Source organism: Meles meles, chromosome 4 (genome assembly GCF_922984935.1).
Source record: "Meles meles chromosome 4, mMelMel3.1 paternal haplotype, whole genome shotgun sequence".
Lineage (NCBI taxonomy): Eukaryota > Metazoa > Chordata > Mammalia > Carnivora > Mustelidae > Meles > Meles meles.
Genome location: NC_060069.1, coordinates 22,250,945 through 22,270,073, shown reverse-complemented (window position 1 = coordinate 22,270,073; position 19,129 = coordinate 22,250,945). Strand labels below are relative to the sequence as shown.

The 19,129-nt window shown below is 34.6% G+C and overlaps 1 protein-coding gene across 6 annotated transcripts in view; it reads left to right on the top strand.

Annotated features, from left to right (window-relative positions):
- Window positions 1-19,129, top strand: part of SLC4A7 (solute carrier family 4 member 7) — a 116,574-nt gene that overhangs the window by 35,256 nt on the left and 62,189 nt on the right. For all 6 annotated transcript variants that reach the window (XM_046001499.1, XM_046001496.1, XM_046001497.1 and 3 more), the window contains exons 2-3: window positions 13,595-13,676; window positions 17,492-17,638. In XM_046001499.1, the coding sequence (XP_045857455.1) occupies window positions 13,595-13,676; window positions 17,492-17,638 (229 nt within the window). The remainder of the gene's footprint in view (window positions 1-13,594; window positions 13,677-17,491; window positions 17,639-19,129) is intronic.

Here is a 19,129-nt window from a genome sequence, read left to right as displayed (position 1 = left end):
ACAGATATGTCTGTGGCCTTGATGGTGGAGATGGTTTTATGGGTGTGTATCCCCAGTCTCATAGAGTTGTATGTATGACACACATACAGCTGCCTACATGTCAATCATACCTCAATAGATCGCCTTAAAATAAGGATTGCGGAAAAATCTTTAAAGAAATAGGTTTAAATTTTGTACCTTATATGTTGAGTTAATATCTTTTTATTTTATCAAGAGAGTGGTGGAATAAAACTTATTTTACCTTTCTATTTAATCTGTAAACTTGATATTTTAAAGTTTAGTTTGAATATTGGTTTTAGTAGTACCCAGGATACTGTCACAACAGGTAATGTGCTGCAGAAATGGATCTTTTGTATTTTGATGTAGAGTCAATTCTGTTTTGCAATTTAGGAAATTAAAATTTTGTATGTACCTAATTCCTTCTTTTCCCTTTCCTGGGGACTCTTAACCTTCCTTTCCTCTCTCTCCTATACATGTGTCCGACACCCCCCCGCCCCGCTTTCCCTCCTTCCTTTTACCTAAATCCCTGTGCTCAGGGTTTTTATAATCCAGTGCTTGAGACCTATGGCTGACCAGGATGTTAAGTTCTTAAATATAGTGGGGAGGGCCAAGAGTTTCTACAGGAGGTAAATTTCAAGAGGTTGTTGTGGGAATTGCTATTGAACTTGATTGTTTGCAGACACTTTTTTTCATTCTGGTTGTGATCTATTGAGAATTTTTAAAATTGTTGACTAACAGGGTGCCTGGGTGGCTCAGTGGGTTAAAGCCTCGGCCTTCAGCTCGGGTCGTGGTCCCAGGGTCCTGGGATCGAGCCCTGCATCAGGCTCTCTGTTCGGCGGGGAGTCTGCTTCCTCCTCTCTTTCTCTGCCTACCTCTCTGCCTACTTATGATCTCTGTCTGTCAAATAAATAAATAAAATCTTTTAAAAAAATTGTTGACTAACATATTTTCTAGTTGCTTTTTAAAAATTTATGTTTATTTGCCAACTATAAATCATAGAAAGGTTGAATATTTTAAAAAATATGATTAGTGGGGCGCCTGGGTGGCTCAGTGGATTAAGCCGCTGCCTTCGGCTTAGGTCATGATCTCAGGGTCCTGGGATCGAGCCCCACATTGGGCTCTCTGCTCTGCAGGGAGCCTGCTTCCTCCTCTCTCTCTGCCTGCCTCTCTGCCTACTTGTGATCTCTCTCTGTCAAATAAATAAATAAAATCTTAAAAAAAAATATGATTAGTTTTATGCTTTAGGGGAACTATTGATGTCATTGGGGTTTCTATCTTAGAGAAGTTTAATAAAATAGAAGCTTTAGTTTGAAGGCGATAGTATGTCTTTTGGCTGCTATCTACAGTATCCTGTAAAGTTGTGGAAAATTAAAACACTGTTTTTCTGTTTGATATATTATTTTGGTTTTAAATTTCTTACTTTGTTATTTATCTGGTATATGTTTTCTGAATTTTACAGGATTAGCTGGTAGTAAGACTTCGTTTTTGGGAAATAGATATTTCTATAAAAAATATCATTTATTTGCATTGTTACAGGCTTTGATGGTTCCAGGGAGAAAATATATGTATCCAAAGAGAATAGTTTAATTTAGATTACTATTACTTAAAAAAAATTTTTTTTAAGATTTTTATTTATTTGTTTGACAGAGAGAGACAGTTAAAGGGGGAACACAAGCAGGAGTGTGGGAAAGGGAGAAGCAGGCTTCCCACAGAACAGGGAGCCCAACGTGGGGCTCGATCCCAGAACCCTGGGATCATGACCTGAGCCGAAGGTAGACGCCCAATGACTGAGCCACCCAAGCATTTAAAAAAATTTTTTTTAAAGATTTTATTTGAGAGAGAGTGTAAGTGCACACAAGGGCTGGAGTGGCAGAGGGAGAGGGAGAAGCAGACTTCCCATTGAGCAGGGAGCCTAGGATGGAGCCCAGGACACTGAAATCATGACCTGGGCCAAAGGCAGACACTGAACCAACTGAACCACCCAGGTACCCTAAATTAAGAGTACAATCTATATGGATTTGGTACACATTTTATTTTATTAATTCATGTTCAGTTAGAATTTTGTTTTAATCATCTATAGTTGAAATTTTTTTATTATTTCTATTTCTTATATCTATTATAGAATCTTATATCTATTATAGAAGATATCTATTATATCTTATAAGATCTACATCTTATATCTATTTTTCTTTATAGACCGTTGGAATAGAGGAAAAAGCATGGACTGAGAAAGACTAGGTTTGAATCTTAAACCTACTGCTTACTAGATCTGTGACTTCGGAGAAGTAATTTAACTTCTCTGAGCTTTAGTTAGTGTTGAGAGGATTAAATTAAATGTTTGAAGGTTAAATGTATTATGTAATAATGCAGTATGTATCATGTTTAGCATAGTTTTGGCCCATAATAGGTGCTCAATATGTATTTTTATTTCTTAGATACCCAGAATAATAGAATGATAGTTTTTAGTCTTCGTTCTTTAAAATGTTTGTTGAACAAACAGTATCATAGAGAAACGAGAAAGAATATAATCCACCCACAACTATGTATTTATTTATTTAGTTAGTTAGTTAAAGTAAGCTCTGTGCCTAGTGTGGGTCTTAAACTCACAGCCCCAAGATCCAGATTCACACGCTCCACTGACTGAGCCAGCCACCCCACACCCAAAACTTTAATTCTATATTTTCAAGATATAGCCTTTTACAGTAGTTCTAAAAGTGCTGTCCATGGACCTCTGCCAGTCCCTGAGATCAGGGGATCTGTAACGTCAAAACTATTTTTAATAGTTCAAGACATTATTTGCCTTTTCCACTGTTGTGGAATTTGTACTGAGGGTGCAGAAGCAATGATGAGTAAAACTGCTGGTCCCTTAGCTCAAAAGAAGGCAGAGGCACCAAACAGCCCTGATAGGCATTCTCAGTTTAAAAAATGAAACAGGTTTTCACTGGGATGTCCTTGATGAAGAAGTAAAAACCGTCTTAGTAAATCTGAGTCTTTGAGTGCACATTACTTTAATATTCTGAATGACAAAATAGGAAGAATGCATGAAAACACTTCTGTTACATACTGAAGAAACAGTAATTGGGGTAAATACACTGGTGTGATTGCTTGGCTTCTGAGCTGAAGCTTGCTGCTTTTGTACTTGAAAGTAACTGCAGACAAAACTATGGTTATTTAGACTTGATATTTGGCAATATTTCCTAAGAAAGGAAGTGAACTTACCACTTCAAACAAAAAGAACTGGTAATATTTGTTACCAATGATAATAAATCTAGCTTTCATGATAAAACAAGAAATTTGGAAAAGTTTTATCTACCAGCTGAACTTCTCTGATGAGGTTATTGATGATATTAACAATATATATTTTTAATATCATATAATGAAATGTGAGGTTTGGAAAAGTTCTAGTACCCAGTGAACACGTATTTTAGAAATGGGTGAGAGAGCCATTCAAAGTGCATGGTAGTCTAATGGATTTCAGTATACATGTACAAAAGCATTCATTTGAAATGGTTTTAGATTCTACCTTGCAAACTGACGTTTAAGAAATGACTACTTCTTGGGATGCCCAGCTGGCTCAGTCGGTAGAGCATGCGACTCTTGATTTCAGGGTCCTGATCTCTACCTTGGGCATAGAGCTTATTTAAAATAAATAAATAAATAAATCTAAAAAATGACTACTTTTTAAATTTGGTGCAGTATTGTGAGGAATATCCACAGTTACCTGAAAAGAGTATTAAAACACTTCTCCCTTGACAACAGAGTATTTTGAGGATCTGGAATTTTTATATAATTCAACCAAATCATATCCTTGATTAGAGAATTAGATATGAGAATCTAGTTGTCTTCTATTAAGGTCAGGTGTTAGAGATGTGCAGAAATTTAAAAGCTTATTTTTTCATTAAAGCTTTTATTTTTGAAAAGGATTATTTTTCATTAAAATACTATTTATGTTAATGTGTAATGACTTTATTTTAAATTGAATTTAAATGTTTTAAAGTTTTCTCAGTTTTACTTCCAATATGGTAAATATAGATGTTAAACTTGTATAAACAAAGGCCCTTCGAGGTCTTCTGTAATTTTTAGAGTGTAAAGAGATCTTGAGTCTGAAAGTTGGAGGAATGCCTCTCATTTTCTTTTTCCTCTTTTAGCTAAAAGATTAAAATAATTGTAAACCATAATGTGATTAAATAATTTTGTTGAATTATTAATCTTGTTATTAATATAGTTATTATATTATATACTATTAATGTAGTTGTGATAAGGTGGTATAAATATTAGAGTAACAAAGGCAAAACTTTTTTCAGATGCAGACATCTTTGGGTCCTCCTGAAATTAAGTGAAAGGGCTAGATTGAATGAACTATGTTGTTGGCAGTTTATTCTCTAAGATCTATCTAACCCTCATTCACTCACTCACGTAGCCATCCCCATATATCCTTAGAGTATGTTCTCTTTTGAACTACTGTTACAGTAAGTTTCAGTTGAAAACTGGTTGCTATATTTCTCTTTTGGTATTTTCTATTACTACTAACTGTGTGTATTATGCTCCTAGTCTCTTTTGCTGTCACTCTCTCTGTATAAGTTGTAGTCATTAGCTTGGAAGATTAGGTAACTTAGAAGACTGTGATTGGCTGTACCATAAAAGCAACTTAGGAGAGTTCATCTGTGCAAAGCACAGTGACCTAAATCATCTGTGTACTCACTGTCCCTGGAATCTTCAAGGGACTTAACTGCGTTACATTGTCAAAGACAAGCCATTTATATATTGCTATGGAAAGATTTCGCCTGGAGAAGAAGTTACCTGTATGTACCTGGTTGTGATCTTGTGTTTTATTTGCAAACAGATCTAACTTTTTCAGTTTACCACTGAAGCTTGAAGAAATGTCAGGCTTATTAGCACTGGCTTAGAATAGTATCATCCTCTGTGTCCTTGGCTGTGGAAGTCGTATGCTGCAAAGAGTAGATCCTGGTGTAAAGTTAGCAATGTTTGTAGCATCATTATTATTCTATAAAAATAGTTTTTTGATCAGTTAATATTACTGGAATGAGGCTTTTAAAAATTCTGTTTGGCCAAGATACCGGGAAAGAAATCACTTTGTCTTTAATGGTTAAGTATGTTTTGAATATAAACTGAAATATTTGATAACTCTTTGTAGTTACAATCATAATTTTTTGGAGGTATTACTTTTGGCCTGTGGCCATATGTCTTAAGTAATGAAGAAATTAATTTGTGATAGGGATCTTATGCTGTTTTAAAACAGATTTTGTAAACCTCAAAGGTCCCAAAAGGATAAAAAACTAGATTTATGGTATATTGTTAAATAATCTTTTAATATTCTTTTTTTTTTTTCTTAATATGATGCCTTTGACCTGTTAAAGTTTGGTTTTTGGTCATTTGGCCAAGAAAACACAAATCACAGATTGTGCTTTTTCAGATGGAAAAATGACTTACAGGAAGAATTAGTGCAATGTGTTACGTAGTTACAAAGTCTGTTTCAAATAGTTTGATTTTGCTGGGAATTCCCGCTTGTGAATTGAATTTTAATTTTATCATGTGTTGGTGATGGGCTTTTTTGTTTATAAACTGATTTATTACATTACAAAATACTGAATACCTTTGTATGTTTGAGCTTTAATTGTGTTCATAAGGAGTCTTTAAGTAAATCCAGGGTAAATTTTTAGCTGAGTAGTCTTGTCCTTTGAAACATACTCAACATTCCAGTAATAGAGAGCTTACTACGAATCCTGCTTGATGCTTAGGGCATACTAGTGAACAAAACAAACATGATTCCCCTCTTCTTGGAACTTACTGTTCTATTGGGAGATAGTAGAAAGAAGTTAAAGAAGTAGTTATATAAGTATGTAAAGAACATTGAAGAAGTAGTTACATAAATATATAATTGTAAATTTTAACAGATGCTGTAAAGAAAAAGTACTGTGTGTTCTCAGCATATATTATAGTGACCTTGGTCTCTTGTCATGTGGGTAAAGAACCCATGTAACTGGGACTCTGTAGAGACCTGGCTTTTAATTTCAGTTCTTTCACCAGCTTACAGTGTGATTTTATGTCGCTTAAGCTGTGTGTATGTAATGTATATATAAAACCTGAACATTGAATGAAAAAGTAAAGCCTGTTGATACCTATGAGTCTGTGAGGTCTTATTCATTAAGATTAGGAATGGAAAAGATAATTCATTTACCTCCAGATTTTTTTTTTTTTAATCATGGAAAGCCACTTAGCTGTAAATTAACTGTTAAGCTGAAAATTTGATGGTATTACAGTTTTTTGTTCATTTATGTATCCCTGGTACCTGGAATATGCTTGGCACATAGTTTGTACTCAGTAAATATTTGTTGAATAGATGAGTTCCTTAATTCCTAGTCTTTAAGGGAATGAAACTTCTCTCATGATCTATTGGATTTACGGGGAACAAGGTTATTATCTAGTGGAAGAAGAGGCAAACCGATCATATTGCTAAGGGATTTTTCTGACTGTCTCCTGTTCGTTTTTACTAGAAAACTGCAAAGGAACCCTAAAAATAGCCAGGTAATGATAACCTCGTGCTGACCAGAGATGAGGACCAGAGATGACAGAACACGTACTGGGTCTTATTTCATTGAAAAACATTGATTGGATGTGTGTGTGTGTGTGTGTTCCCTTTAGTGCAGAATGCCTGTGCTTTTCTACACATTTTAATTACTAATAAGATTGTGATAGTTTTTTTAAAAAGCCTGTTTTGGAAATAGATTTTATTATGCTTATTTCAGTAAACATATACTACTTGATAACCATAAAATAAGTGATTTGTATGTTTTTTGGTGTGTGTGTGTATACTGATTTGGAACTTGGAATGAATGCATTTCCCCGTAGAAATAATATAATAAATATTTGTGATTTATAATTTAAGTAGAACCCTGATGAAGCTTTCCATTTGTTCATGACTCTTGTGCCTTGTGATGAAGCACGTGACAATACAGTGTGTCACTAGCAATCCTCTTTCTTATTGGAGTCCATTATGTGGCAGTTTTTATGCCTCAGACCTCTTAGTTTTCTTACTCTTACATTCTTTGTTACTTCACTTTTTTCTTTTGAAACTTTTTCTTAAAATTGATTGAGTTTAGTTTTAACAGTGGTATATAAAATAGATTTTTGAAGGCTTTTTGCTCCAACATCCGAATCTATCTGCACCGGGCACAAGGCATTTTTCTCAAGACTTTAATTTTTTTTTTCCCCTGTGGGAATTGCTTGATTGCCTGAGTGTGAAATTTGCTGTTTTAAATTTGCAGTAATTTCCCACATACCTCTTCTGTCTTTTCTGCATATTTTGAGGAATGAATCAGAAATGCCAAGTGAGTTCTTTAGAAACTACGAATATCATTCTTCGGCTTTTTATTTTATGAAATTGTAGGCATTGATGATTGATCTCCTTTTAACTGGATTAGAAAAGATGATTTGCCCTATTCTTAAGGTTTTTGCCCATAAATTTACATTTCCTAAATAAGTTCAACTTTTGGTGGTAGATGGGGATATGGTTAGGAATTGGAAATGTTGGAGGAAATCTGTATTTTGGAGGGGGGACAACATTGTTATTTTATACATACTTTGATAAGTTGCCCTACACGTTTTGGGGACATACAAATCAACTTTTAAAATACTATTTGTTGATTTAGGTTTCTTTGTATTTCAGTTTAAGTGTATAACATACAGTATTGTCTTGTGAATTGGAATATACTTTTCATTTTCTGAAGGATTAAAACAATGTAAGTGAAGTTGACAGTAGTCCCAGGCAGGCTTACTAAAATGATTAAGAGCATGAAGCAGTCTTTATTGAAGAGCATGTGTAGTACTTTAGTCCTAATCATAATGCAGGGAGGGAGGTGGTGTTTAAACTTTGGTGTGCACCAAAATCACATAAGGGGGTTATTTAATAGAGGTACTTGTTACCCATCTTAACCTACTGAATGAGCACATCTAGCATAGAGCAAGGGGAGGTGAATTTTAGTAAACCCTTTAGGTGTGCCTGAATTTTTAATACATTAAAAAGTCTCAGAGTAATAGTTTTATATCCTTATGAAAGTTACTTGCTGTATCTTGGCATTTTCTCCTAGATACTTATGCATGTATTTCCTGTGAATAATTCTTCATACAACCGTAATACTATTTTAGGATAAGGCCTCTCTAATCTAGTTAGAGAGCTTTTTTTTTTTTATTAAACATGGAATAGTTTCCTCATTTAGTTTAGTAAAAAATGGGAGCATTTTCTATGGGTTATATACTTTTTTGTGGCATTTTCATGTAATACATCCTTCCACAATGCTTTCAGGTGGGTATTATGCTCTGTAGATGAGGACCAAGATAGGTAAGTGACTTTCAGAAGATTGCATTCTTAAGTCTTCCTCTGTATTCACATGGCTAAAAATAAATCAGAGAATATAAGCAATAATAAATTCAAAAGTCTACATCTACTGCCAGAGGTAACCAATTTTACTGTTTTCTTGTATGTCTTCCAGTGTTTCATTATGCAACTTAAAATGTTCCTATTCTGGGTACTTCCTAACACAGAAGAAAGTAGTAGACCTTATATATGGTTCTCTACCTTGTGTATATTTCATTTTATAATAGGTCTTAGACAGTATATGTACTGGCATGAAAAATACCTCCCAGTACCTTGGTATTCCACTGGCATAGCCATTCCTCTATTAAGGACTCTTGGATTGTGTCCAATCTTTTCCATTATAAGCTGCAATAAGTAATCTTGTACATGTGTCCTTTCATACACAGAGAATTTAAACTTTCTTTATGATCTTCTATGTCTAGTTCTTTATTGTCTTCCTTGTTATGGAGCACTTATAATCTGATTAGAAACCTTATTTTACAAACAGAAATGGAATAGAAATTTGAAACCAATGCAAATAATTTTCTAAAGATCAGCGTGAGTCAATCTTACATTGACATACTTTGGGTAGTTTTTTTTTTTTTTTTTTTAAGATTTTATTTGTTTATTTGACAGACAGAGATCACAAGTAGGCAGAGAAGCAGGCAGAGAGATAGGAGGAAGCAGGCTCCCTGCCAAGCAGAGAGCCCGATGCGGGGCTCTATCCCAGGACCCTGGTATCATGACCCTAGCTGAAGGCAGAGGCTTTAACCCACTGAGCCACCCAGGTGCCCCTTGGGTAGCTTTTTTATTCTTCCATGTATTTCAGTTTTCTCAGTGCCTTGGGATTATTTCATTTTAGGAAGGCTTTTTAGGCATTGGCTTACATCACTCACTTATCTGATGTTAAGAATAAAAACATTTTGATGTCGGGGGATGGTCTTTGCTGTTACTGTATTTAGTTTCCCATTATATTCTTGGAGTTATTAAATGAAGTTTTGGGACACCAGGGTGGCTCAGTGGGTTAAAGCCTCTGCCTTTGGCTCAGGTCATGATCCCAGGGTCCTGGGATCGAGCCCTGCTTCGGGATTTCTGCTTGGCAGGGAGCCTGCTTCCTCCTATCTCTCTGCCTGCTTCTTTGCCTACTTGTGATCTCTGTCAAATAAATAAATAAAATCTTAAAAAAAAAAAATGAAGATTTTTCCTAGATGCAAATATAAAAATAACTGACATGTTAACAGATTGAAATTTGAACTTAATCTCTTTTTAAATTACTAAAATTAAATGTTTGTTGTAATAAAAAAAATTAAACAGTATATGATCGTCTCTGTGTTATTGCTTTCCTAATTATCGCTATGAGACAGTTTGAAGGTTAGCCTTCCAAATATTTATTACTGTATAATACATTTTTGTATGTACTTTAAAGAATTCAAGTGTACTTTATATAGTATATAAACATACTCTGTATTTAGAAATACGGCTTGAGGCATTATCCTAAAATGATAGGATTTAAAATGCAGTATATATATATATATTTTTTTTTAAAGATTTTATTTATTTATTTGACAGAGAGATCACAAGTAGGCAGAGAGGCAGGCAGAGAGAGAGGGAAGCAGGCTCCCTGCCGAGCAGAGAGCCCCATGCGGGACTCGATCCCAGGACCCTGAGATCATGACCTGAGCCGAAGGCAGCGGCTTAACCCACTGAGCCACCCAGGTGCCCCTAAAATGCAGTATATTTATTTCAGAAATGAATTGTCCCCTTGAAACATCAATGGCTTTATTCTAAGGGATTTCCAATATATAAAGTCATATGCATCCTGCAGACTTTGTTGAATTACTTGTAATATTTTAAGATGACTGTTTGTGTGGCCTACTTAATTTGATGTTTGCATTTATAGCAGATTGCCTTTTTGATTCGTGTTTCACAGTTGTTGAAAAGCTATGAAAAGTTTTTAAGAGAAAGGAGGAATGCAGATGCTCCTCCCCTTGTTTACAGTGCTAGTATTATAAATTTCTTATATTCTTAAAATTTGAACTTTAGTTTGTTCTACCAGTTACACATGAGAACATTCTTCTTGAAACCTAGTTAAGTTGTTTTTGAGTGTTAGCTGATAGTGTTGTTAGTACATCTAAACATGTAAATATATCTGTAGAAATAAAAGGGTTTTTTTTGGTTAGGGGTAAGAGAAAAATCTGTTGTTTTCCTTCCTATCTTAGGCAGTGTTTCTGATAATGAAAGTTTAGAATGGGAGCAGTTAATCCCTTTTAGAATACACAGTATGCTACCTCTTGGGATAATCATCTTTTAGGAGACTGCTCATATTCTACCTGTACATGAAATCACTAGAGGAGAGCTAAAGGTTTTAGAGTATGAAATGCTTACTAATTATACTTTGTTTTTTTTGTGTGTTTCTATGTGTGTATTTTTTGTGTTTCCTATTTTAGCCTTTCCTCATTACTTATTGGTGTTTGATTGTTGTGAGGCAGTTTGATGAACCATACATACTGTTGTCACTTGTCTTTCTCAGTCCATTATGTGAAAATACACAGTCTGTTACCCACTCCTGTAGATACGGAACCTTAGCAAGTCATTTGACTTCTCTGCTTTTTCTGTATTAAATTGAACAGCAGTCCTTCAAAGTTCTGTACAATAACCTAACCTCTTGATACTCAATTCTATTTGATTATATATTTGAATGTTTCATCTTCAGAAAGTGGATTTGGATATCAAGAGATCTGCATTGCCTTAATGTATTGTTTCTGGTTCTGAATTTTGGGAAGCAAATAGAGTTGGATAGCAGGGTATTTGTATAAAAAGTTAATCAAATTGATTCAGCTCCTGATTTAAAGATTGGAGAATTTAGACACAGAATCTGGATAGGAAGGCACAATTGTATACAAATTGTATGCATTGAAAAAAGCTGTACACAAATATATGCTAATATAGATCAAAATTGGAGGAGATGTTAATAGATCATTTTAACCAACCTCCTGTTTGATCCTTTCTTAAATGGTCTTCCAGTTTATGCTTGGCCCTTGAAATTGGTTAGAAGCTAACTGTATTCTTTCCGGTTTATTGTTCTAAGTGTTAGAGGAGATCCTGGACAATGAGATTAGCCATAAAATGGGAATGGCTGAAAATATGTCTTGAAAAATTTAAAAAGTGCTATAATTTGATTGATAAAAAAGTACCTGTATTCTAGAAAAATAATATTCAGTGGGATATTAATGTTGTAATTAATGTTACTACTATAATTATATTCATATATTTATATATTATATATAAATATGTTTATGTAAACATAACATATCTATATTATCTATAAACATATTTATGTATAATAATTAAAATTGTAATTTTATTATTTGATTCTCTTATCTCCAGTTGTCTCTGTTGCCTGCAAAATTTCCAGTTATAGCATAAGGACCTTCAAAGAGAATGAATTAGATTATTTATTTTCTTTTTTGAAAGCTCTTTCCCCTCCTCCTTTGGAAGGTTTGTAATACTTTGACTTCATCTGAGCCAGAATATTGTCCATTTCCTGTTGCCCATCCTTTTGCCTGCTTTGAACAGTGGTTTCAGCTTATCTACCTCTTTGTTCATCATGCCCCCCAGTGCTTTCCAGGGTATTTCTGGATCTTTAGCCTCTTCCTGGGCCATCCTTTTCCTTGCATTCATCTTTTGGTTTGATTCTTTGACAAAAGCATTATAGGATAGGACCTCCCTGGTGTGATTGGTTTGTTGAATGAGGTTTCATATCCCGGGTTCTTCAGCATACTCCACACATAGCATAGACTGTGTGAGCTGATCTAGGTCACTCTTAAAATTTTACGTAGTTTTGTTCCTCAGAACCTTTGTATATCTTCCCAAATTCTTGAATGTCTTCTCCAATATGTCTCCCTAGTCCCTGGCTTTGTTGAACATAGCCGAGTCCTTGTTCATTGTTGACTGAGTATTGTACACTGTTTTCTAGTTTTAAAATGGAATAGACTTTCCTGAGGAGCTAGAAGTGGTGATGTCTTCTTTGCCTACCCAGTCAGGGTGCACCTGTTGAGACGTGTTGCGGTAGTCATATAGGACAAAGTGCAAGGCCTCCTAACAATGGTAAAGGTTGGCAAGTTTCCTCGGACAGCTACAACGGACCCATGCTGAGCAAGGGTTCAGTATGGGCCACAGCTCAAAATGAAGACTTTTTGAGGGAAGGGAATTTCCTCATCTGTTCCTATCTGTGCTGCAGAATCTTGAGCATACTAATGTTCCTTTCAAAGTTAAGTTTGAAGTTGGGAAGGGAAGGTAAAACTAAAATTTCATTCATTTAAAAAATAGTCTATGCAGTATTTTACAAAAATATGTTTCTTTTTGTTGAACTGGAGAAGGGAACAAAATTATGAAGGTAGACTTGGACAGCTCAAACTTAGAACCTCCTTAAAGGTTAAATTTTGCTGTGCCTTTCCTTTGTAGAGAAATAAGTTCTTGTAACTTTGATTGGCTCTTGGTTAATTTATGAGTGGAAGTGTACTACATGTTTAGTCTATAGATGCATTTTTTTAAAAGATTTTATTTATTTATTTGATAGAGAGATCACAAGTAGGCAGAGTCAGGCAGAAGGGAAGGGGTAACCAGGCTTCTGGCTGAGCAGAGAGCCTGATATGGGGCTCAATCCCAGGACCCTGGGATCATGACCTGAGCCGAAGGCAGAGGCTTAACCCACTGAGCCACCCAGGCGCTCCTATAGATGCATTTTTGACCATTTTATATGGAACCATAATACAATCTGGTATAGCTGAGTTAAGTGTTTCCTTTTAATTAGGGGACCTAAGAGCAAAGAACAACCAAAAACATTCCATATTGATATCCAAGGGTTTCCCTCACCCCCCCCCCCCCATTTTTCTCTAATTGTTGATCTGGATTGTCTTTCTGTTGTAGTGAATATATGTACCAGTTACTTAGTAACTTCCATAGAAGACCAACAAAAAATTATCACCTCAGTTCTTACCATGAAATTTGGAATAGTCTTGTGTGTTAAAAAAAAAAAAAAGCCTATAAGCTTATGTTGAAAAAGAATGCAGTTAGCTGTAATTAGTTAGCTTATAGTTACCTTCTTTGAGGGGAAGGCAATCTGTTACTTAATTCTTTGCTTTTTCAAATAATGCCCCTATTAGTAGGTATATAGTATATATTTGACGTCATGAGTAAATGAGAATAATTTCTTTTTAGGGTCCTGATGAAGAAGCTGTTGTGGATCTTGGCAAAACCAGTTCAACTGTGAACACAAAGTTTGAAAAGGAAGAACTAGAAAGTAAGTTTGTTTAACTTATGCTTAGCAGGATAAATTACTAATGAAAGTTTGTTAGTGTGCTTTAAATTTTACCTATTTGTGGAAACATTTTGTTGTTATGAAGTAGAGAATACATTTAAAAGAATGTTTAATACTTTTCTAAATATAGTTCAAGGTATAATATAGCAGACACCCATATAACCATACTCATAGCTGCAGTTAGAATATTCCTTGATTTTTCTTTGTTGAAAGTATTGATATAACAAAGATTTCAGAATCTCTATGCTTTTTTTTTCTTTTGAGAGAGAGAGAGAGAGCGTGAGCAGGGAGGTGGGTATGGGTTAGAGAGAGAGGGAGAATCTCAAGCAGGCTGCAAGCTTAGGGTGGAGCCTAATGTAGGGCTCAATCTCATGGCGCTGAGATCATGACCTGAGCTGAAACCAAGAGTTGGATACTTAACTGACTGAGCCACCTAGGTACCCTTAGAATCGATGCTTTTCAATTTTCCTTGTTGGTTGCCATTATTTACCTTGGAAATTAAAATACCAAAGTTAAAAAGTCAGTTGATTCTTTTATTATTTTTTTTTTCATTTCTAGAGGCTAGGTAATGTGTGTTTTTAGCAATCCAGAATGCCATAGCCACAGTTATTACTAGTCATCTAAATGTTCATTTTATAGGTCAGTTGCACCAGCCTTTTCAAATGCTATGATACCTTAGCATAGAATTGTGGAACAAATGAATTATATGTCATTCTATCTTCCAGGAAGAAGTCCTGGCAAATGGTTTCTTCTCTCTTTTTTTTTTCCTTCTGATTGAAATAATTTTGATTTGCAGAAGAGTTGCAAAGATAGTACCATGTTCTGTTACCCTTTAAGCAGCTTTTTAAAATTTTAACATTTTACATAACCATCATTGTTAATGAAAATGAAGAAATTAACATTGGTACAGTTTTATTAACTAGACTAAATTTTATTCAGATTTCACCAGTTTTCAACTGATGTTGGTGTCCTGTTCCAGGATCATGTCAAACAGTTCAGGATCCAGTAGTACATTTAGTTGTCTCATCTCCTTAGTCTCCTCTATGACAGTTTCTTAATCTTCCCTTGTTTTTCATGACCTTGACGTGTTTGAAGGGTAGTGGTTAGCTACTTTGTAGAATGTCTCTAAGTTTGGGTTTGTTTATGTTATCATATGCACAGACTGAGATTATGGATATTTGGGAAGCTTACCACAGAAGTGAGTATATCATATCTGGGGACATGTGATGTCAATGTGACTTATTAGTATTATTAACTTTGAACCCTTGGTTAGGGTGGTGTTCCTGGCAAATGTTCTGATAGACTTTTGAGGTCTTTTTGGGAACTATGTTTTTAAGTTAAAGCCTTCTGTGAAAGCTGGTACCATATAAGGATATTAGTCTGTTGCTTTTAAAAAAGAGATGGAAAGAAGGCAAAAAAGTGTTCTTCATATTTACTTTGTGAGATGGAAGAAAGCCTTGTTTTTTTTTTTTTTTAAGATTTTATTTATTTATTTGACAGAGAGATCACAAGTAGGCAGAGAGGCAGGCAGAGAGAGAGGAGGAAGCAGGCTCCCCACGGAGCAGAGAGCCTGATGCGGGGCTTGATCCCAGGACCCTGAGATCATGACCTGAGCCGAAGGCAGCGGCTTAATCCACTGAGCCACCCAGGCGCCCCAGAAAGCCTTGTTTTTTAAAATCATCTTTAGAAATCTAGGCTTCCTAGGGCTTCTGAAAGGAATCTCAGTTATCTGGAAGCTTATTACCATATAATGTTACCTCTCAAATGTGTTCAATCTAGAATATGAAGACTAGCATTTGGATGTGTTTTTTTTTGCTTCCCTTTGTTACCCCAGAGCCTTTAGCTTTGTGTACTTGATACATATCTAAATTTCAGTGTGGGGTTTGAGGGAGAGATTACGTTTATCTGCGTTTGACTGAATAGCCCTTTGACAGAGTAAAGGTTAAAGAAAAAGGAAAGAAAGGAAAGGAAAGAGAGTTATAACACAGAATGCTAAGGTTGATAATAAAAGCTAAATAAACAAGCCTTAGATTTTCATATTCCTGTTTATTCTTTCTAAATTGGAAACTCCTATAATTTATTTTTATTTTGGTGCATTAGGGCTGTGTGCCAGAGCCATTAGTACTAATTGGAGTACAACCTTGTAATTCCCACTGCTCAGTGATGAGAATATGACTCTTTAATTTCCACTTTTCTGTAGTATTCAGAAGAAAACAGTCTCACTAAAATTAAATAGTAATATCACTGAGTTTTGTTATAATTTTTTTAGTTTTCTTATTGAGATATAATTTATTTAACATAAATTTCACCATTTTAAAGTGCATAGTTAATTTTTTTAAGGTATATTCACTATGTTGTGCAACCATGACCACTCTAATTCTAGAACATTTCCATCATCTTCCCTCCCCCCATGCTATACAATTGATTTTTAATTTTGGGCTTAAAAAATTATTGGTATTTAATTTCTATAATTTTTTTTTATCTGGTGCATACTGTGTACTAGGCATTGGAAGATGGTAAAGCAAATAATTTTAGTTGTTGTATATCTATAGTCCATTGTATATCTAGTTCTGTTTTATTTTAAATGTAGTGACTTAGTTTATTGATATTATCGTGTTGGCATCTGAAGCAAGAAATCAAGAGTCACCCTTTTCAAACTTAGCTGAGTATGTGTGTTTCAGAAAACTCAAATTTTTTTGTAAATGGATATTGGTAAATGAATGCAGAATTGCCATGGGTATTGATTTTAGAGTTACAAATGAATTTTAGGAAGTTGGCAAATTTGAAAAAGAATTCACAAATAATGAGGATTGACTGTACTTTCAAATCTCATCTAAAGTTGAGGATCTTGAATTTCTTGAAGTATTTATTTTCTGACCATCTTATGGAACTTGTTAGGAAAAGAATGTCATTAACTATGTGTATTTCAGCATGTTACTTTTTAAAGTACGTAAGGTCAAAAAGCAGCACCATGTCAGAAGGCATTTGCAGAGTTGCAAATTAGTTAAACTTGTAGCCCACCACTACTTTCACTCCATGTAACATAGAAAGGAACGTTACTTAAACTATTTAAGTAATCAAGTTCATTCCTCAGTATTTGACATAGTGCTGCTAGCTTTCTAGTTCCTTGATTAAGTTTTATTTAGTGGACAAAAGCAGAAACTACCTTTCATAACCATTTTGTTGGTCACAGTACAAATTGGGAATTGTGCAAATTCAGCAGTAGCTTTTTTAATATTTCAGAAGCATGTGATAACCTTATTGTATTGTTTCCCCCTACCAATCTAATAATTTATGCCCTTTAGTTGGAGTATTTGGATCATTTACATTTAATGTAGCTTTTAGTAATTTGGACCTTGCTGATTTGAGATTTTCAAAACTGTAATTAATAAATATTTATAAATATCTGCCAATGAATATTAATTATAAGGTATTTTGTTATCATTAAAACATACCTCGTAAGGATGTCTGTTAACTAGGTTTGATATCAGAATGTCGGTGGAATAAATTTGTGTCTACATGGTATGATTTCAGATAGGCCAACCTCTTCTTTCCCAAAATACCTTTTTAGCCTTGCCAAAGTAATGCTTACACAAGTAAACTGTTTAATCAATCAATGGTATTAACCCGTGACATAGCATTCTTTTAGTGTTCTATAAAGGAAAAGAACAGGAAATAACATTGTTAATTACATGAGCTTAGATATAATTCTTTTTTATCAAAGTAAAATTTGGTATACTTTTGTGTATATTCTTTCCTTTTTGGAAAATTAGTAATGTTTCTGAACCTTTGGCTAGGTCATCGAGCTGTCTATATTGGTGTTCACGTCCCATTTAGTAAAGAGAGTCGTCGGCGTCATAGGCATCGTGGTCACAAACATCACCACCGAAGAAGAAAAGATAAAGAATCAGATAAAGAAGATGGACGGGAGTCTCCTTCTTACGGTAAGAGAAAACAGTAGTTCCTTGTTAAAACCTTAAAATTCTTTCCTGACAAATTTTGTTTAAAAAGTAGATTTTTTTTTTCTTAAGTTTTATGTCTGCTGTAATTTAGACACATTATAAACCTTGAAGAATATAGAAGTAATATTTTTTTCTCCAAGGAATATACTCATTGAAGTAATAATATTTTTCTCTATTATATATTTCATTATTTATATGTGCAGTGAACAAATATCTGGAATCTTCAGGGTCCTGGATAAGATTAATTTTTCTTCCATTTTTTGGCTAGAAAAATTTATCCACTAAATTGAACTATTTGGTTATCTGTGCAGAAAAAGAGTGCTCTCATTTGATAGTATTGTCTGTGAAAGGACAGAGGTTTGTTTCAAAGAAGAGAAATGCAGAAGGGCCAATAGACAGAGGAAATCAGAAAGAAAAAAGGCATATGGTAGAGGAAAGAGAATGTTATCTGAAAAAAATTTTGTACTGATTTAAGTGGCTCTGAAATGTGCAAATGGTGAGAGCCCCCCAAAAATGCTGTACAGCTTGAGGAGGACTTCTAGGATATTGTAGTTAGTGGACATATAAAGCATCATTATTTTTTTAGGACATAATGGGCCTGCGTGGCCATCTCTACACTGTGGGTTCTAGTGTGTGCATTCTAGCAAAGTTACATGAGCTGTACTTGGAGGCATTTGTGTGCTTGCTATAGGAATGTTTTTGTAGCGAAGAAGGAAAGAATCTTACGGGTCATATAGCTACAACGTGAACATAAGAAAATAGTGACATATGAAGTGCTAATTCTGTGCTAAGCATTCCACCAAGCCCTTGACATATGCTCTTTGATTTAATTCTCTCTGCACTTTTAATTTATATATTTTTTTAATTCTAATTTTAATTCCAGTTACTTAACATACAATGTTATATTCATTTTAGGTGTATGATATAGTGATTCAGCAATTCCATACAACACCTGGTACTCATCACACCAAATGCATTCCTTAATCCCCATCACCTATATCACCCATCACCTACCCACCTCCCTTTTGGTAACCATCAGTTTGTTCTCTGTAGTTAAGAGTTTGTTTCTTGGTTTGTCTTTCTCTTTTTTCTCTTTCCTTATTTGTTTTGTTTATTAAATTCCACATACGAATGAAATCATATGGTATTTATTTTTCTCTGATTGACTTAATTTTGCTTAACATTATACTGTAGCTCCATCCATGTCATTGCCAATGGCAAGATTTCATTCTTTTTTATGGCTGAACAATATTCCATTGTGTGTATACCACATGTTCTTTATTCCTCTCTGCATTTTTAAAAGATGGGTATTGTTTTCATTTTGTAGATGGAGATACTTCAGCTTAGAGAGACTAAATGTGATGGGAATCTCTTAGAAGCCTCTACTAAGAAGTAGTACATGGCCTAGTATATGATGGCCTAGTACAAAGTACTGAGTGGCCACATAATTAAACAAAAGTCCTGTAGGTAGCA